We start from the raw sequence: 4,035 nt of genomic DNA on the forward strand, positions 1-4,035 counted from the left end.
TTATAATATATATATTTATTTATAATTTGGAGGCAGCAGAGCTGGAGCTGCAGCACGCAGGCAGCGGGGTCATATCTCGGAGACCTGCTCGTGCCCCACGAAGAGGCTCTCCTGGCAGAAGGGGTTCACCAGGACCATGCCGCTCTCCCGGTAGTCCCCGTTGGCCGGGGAGCGCGGCTCCGAGAGGTGGTCCTGGGGGGAGACAGAGAAGCAGGGTGAGCACTCCCACCCCTCGCCCTGGGCCCTGCACCTGCGGGACGGACCGCTGCTTTCAGCGCTGCTCCCAGCCCCCTAGAAGGGCCTGACTCCCAGAGCTGAGCTTGGTGAGCCGGTTTTACCCTTCTTCGGGCCACAGGAGCTGTGAGTGACGAGCTCCTCGGACAGTCAGGCTGATCCTCCCTCAGTCTGGGGACTCAGAGGTCAGATGAACCAAACTTCAGGTCCCTTAGCAGAATCTGAGCTTTCATAGGATCATAGAATCAGGATCATAGGGGTTGGAAGGGACCTCAAAAGATCATCCAGTCCAACCCCCCTGCCAGAGCAGGGTCACCCAGAGTACATCACACAGGCAGGCGTCCAGGTGGGTTTTGAATGACTCCAGTGCAGGAGACTCCACAACCTCTCTGGGCAGCCTGTTCCAGTGCTCCGGCACCCTCACAGGAAAAAAATGTTTCCTGATATTCACCTTGAACCTCCTATGCTCCAATTTGCACCCATTACCCCTTGTCCTATCACAGGTCATCACTGAAAAAAGCTTAATCCCATCTTCCTGACACTCACCCCTTACATATTTGTAAACATTGATGAGGTCACCCCTCAGTCTCCTTTTCTCTTCTTTATCTTTTTCAATGAGCCATTGCAACAGTTTCCTGCCCCTCAGCTGGGCTTGACTCCTCAGTGATGTGTTTTCAGCTTCTTTTCAAGCTACCCGGGCACGCCCCAGCAAAGTCATGTTCTGCTCAGGTTTCAGTGACTGAGATGACAACTTTTGGAGGCCATGCTCTATGTGAACAGACCCACCATTCGATTCTTTCTAAGTGCAGAGCAGGTCCTGCCTTAGCTTGAGCAACACAACTGCCCAAAGCGGGGTTAATAAAGCCACCGAGTGCTGGTCTAATCACATCTCAGAGGCTCCTTTCTAAACACTTTTTAAAAATTTTATTTCATGAGGCAAGTTATTCAGCCAGCTGATCTGAAAACCACTTCAGTATAAACCCCAACTCTGCACTGTTTCTATGTTTTAAATACCTTTGATCTAAGCCAAATTCTTCTCTCTCTCTGAGGCCCGGGAACATCTATCAGCAGGATCACCTGCGTGTATGAACAATCCCTGGATCCAGTCAGATCCCTTCAGTACAGGCTGAGGAGCACACACCACTGCTACATGCTCTTGTATACTGATGCTTTGACTGCTTATATACTGGGAACACTCACCCCCTGAACTGCTATTTGAGACCCTGTAGGCAGCTCCTAAGACACAAACGCACAAAATTTCTGGGCATTGTAATTCCCACTATCCCCCTGATCTGATGCTGTAGGACATGCACGACAAACAGGGCAGGACTGACCACCAGCAAGCAGCCAGCCCAAAGAGCTCCAGTTCCAGCCATACAGTAATTGCCAAGAAGGAACATCACTGCATACACAACCCTCTTTGTGTCCTGGTGGTGATGCTGTCCCCCCACCTCTGGGATCCCTGCTTGTAATGAAGTCAGGGAACCCTTCCAATAACTGAAAACCCCACATAGTGGCTGCACCACATACATAAGCTCCCCCTCCACTGCAAGCAGAGCCAGCCCTTCTGCTGTTCACTCCAGAGGCAGGGCACCTGATGTGAATTCTAAAGGCAGGGCACCTGGGGCTGACCTCCTAATTAGTTTTCACCCAAGGTTGGCCAGGCCTTGAGAGAAAACCACGAGGAAGATCCTTCCTGCCTGGTTGTGGACATCATCTATATGTCAACCCCAATCCAGGGCTTGGGGTTTGGACCCAAGCACTTCAGGATATCAAGGCTTTAACTTCAGGGCACTGCCCGGGCACTGCCCTCCCTCCCTCTCCCCTTCTCCCAGCACAGCTTCAGTCACAGCTTTCAGACAGGAGTTCTGCAGGTGAGGTACCTCTGAGGTCTCCAGGGACTGGATCTCCCTCGGTAACTCCACAGCATGCCTGTTGAAGTAGTCCATGGTGATGGCATTATTCCAGTAGCTCAGGTTGTTTTCTGGGTTAGATGTCTTTTTCTTCCTCCTCATGCAGCAGACTGTCAGCAGAACTGCTGTCGATAGAAACATGGCAAAAATGGGGTTATTTCCTTTCAGTAAGGACTCATCAGGACCACGGATTTGTTTTTTATGTTGCTCAAGGAGCAGGCTGGTGGCCTTCACTCATACCATTCCCCCAGTCAGATGGAGCTGTGTCCTAACAAACCCCCAGTTCAGTCAGAGCCTGGGCCAAGCCGATGAGGCTTTGGGCTTGGCAGAAGATGCAGTTCTTACTTTCTTTTTGATGTGAGTTTATAATCATCAAGCTGTGGCTGCCTGGCTGATGAAAAGCTTTGGTGCTGTAACTGCTGATACTTTAATACCTAAGCAGGGATTTCTGGACTCTGTAGGGCAGTGGGCACTGCCCGGGCACTGCCAAGGATGCCTCTGTGCAGACCTTGTCTGGTTCCATCACGCTCCGAGGCTGCAGAGGTGAGCACAGTAGCAAACGGGCAGCGAGAGATGCCTGTCCGAGGCTCAGGCACCATTTATAAACACACAGGGCTGGATGTCTTCAATTCCCAACGCCTCTGCCCTGAAAGGCCATGACCCCTGTCACCTCACACTCCTAACCTGGCTTCTGGGTCCTTGGTGACCATGCTCCAGGACATCAGGGACTGGCAAGGGGAACAGATGGGCTCCTGAGTGGGAGGAGGCTGCCAGGGCAGCGCCAACGCCAGCGCCAGGCTGGTGCTGCCTGCCTCTGTTGGCTGTACCAGGATGCCAGACCCCTGGAGAAGCACAGCCTGTTCCCATGCCTGCCTGGGCACTGCTGGTTTCTGAGCCTGGCCTGTTCTCCTGCCTCCAGAGCACACTTAAGCTTCTGCAGTCTGAAATACGTGAGCTTGAAGTCGAGCAGTTAGGCAGGAGGAGGGAAGCAGCCGCTGAGGCCTGTTGGCAGGATGGTCCGTGTGGTCTCAGGGCCACACCGCTGCCCGCAGAGATGCCAGGGTGTGGAGGCTGAACAGCAGGCAGAGTGCTGCTGCCTGGCACTGCTCCCTGTCCAGCCACCTCTGCTGCAGGCCAGATGGGCAACCTTGGCCACTTTATGACAGCCAGGCAGGCCGCTGCAAGGAGCTTCCTGGCTCCTGCCAGGCAGAGGCCGTGGCGTGTACCAGGGTCTGTCCTGAGGAGTCGGGGTGAGCTCTGTGCCTACCCTGTGCCTGTGGAACTCACTGAGCTGTCGTGCTGGTCCCCTGCCTGACCTACACAGACAGGCATCAGGACATGCACTTTGATTTGTACCTGTGAAACAGGGAACACCCTGCTGTAAATCCACTCCGTTATTTCTAAATCCCTCACGGAAGAAAAGAAGAGAGAAGATACTAATGAAGCAGAAAAATATATTCTTTTCTCAGCTACAGTCAAAATTATTTATAAGAGTTACAGCCCAGAGGAAAGAAAGGACTGCAGAGAGGTCAAAGCTGCTCTGTATGTTCTGACAAACACTGCAGCTACCCAGCGCCGCGGGTCTCATTTCTCATCCCATCTATTCCCATGAAATGGCAATACAAAAGTGCAAGGCTACAGCTCTATTTAAAACAAAAGAAGAAGCTACCAGGAAAAAGAAAATTAATGGGTCTGAGTCGAGGCAGTTGATGTCTCACTCGCAGGGGAAGGCGAGCTTACGCCGTGAATCTCCTCCCAGGACTAACGGAGACCCTCCGGTGCAGCCCCTGCCCGTGCCAGGAGCGCAGGGCACCAGCACACTCCCTGCTGGCTCCTCACCCTCCAGCCTGCCCATCGCCAGCAACTCACCTGCTGGCAGCACCACGCC

General features: G+C 53.2%; 1 protein-coding gene across 1 annotated transcript; it reads right to left on the reverse strand.

The window, feature by feature from the left end:
* Positions 1-69: 69 nt before the first annotated feature.
* On the reverse strand, positions 70-2,288 carry TMEM108 (transmembrane protein 108). The gene is made up of 2 exons (XM_008943177.1): positions 2,118-2,288; positions 70-192 (listed from the first exon to the last, which is right to left on the reverse strand). Exons 1-2 carry the CDS (start codon positions 2,286-2,288, stop codon positions 70-72), a joined length of 294 nt encoding a protein of 97 aa, XP_008941425.1.
* Positions 2,289-4,035: the final 1,747 nt, after the last annotated feature.

This window comes from Merops nubicus, unplaced genomic scaffold (assembly GCF_000691845.1).
Source record: "Merops nubicus isolate BGI_N331 unplaced genomic scaffold, ASM69184v1 scaffold32096, whole genome shotgun sequence".
Classification (NCBI taxonomy): domain Eukaryota; kingdom Metazoa; phylum Chordata; class Aves; order Coraciiformes; family Meropidae; genus Merops; species Merops nubicus.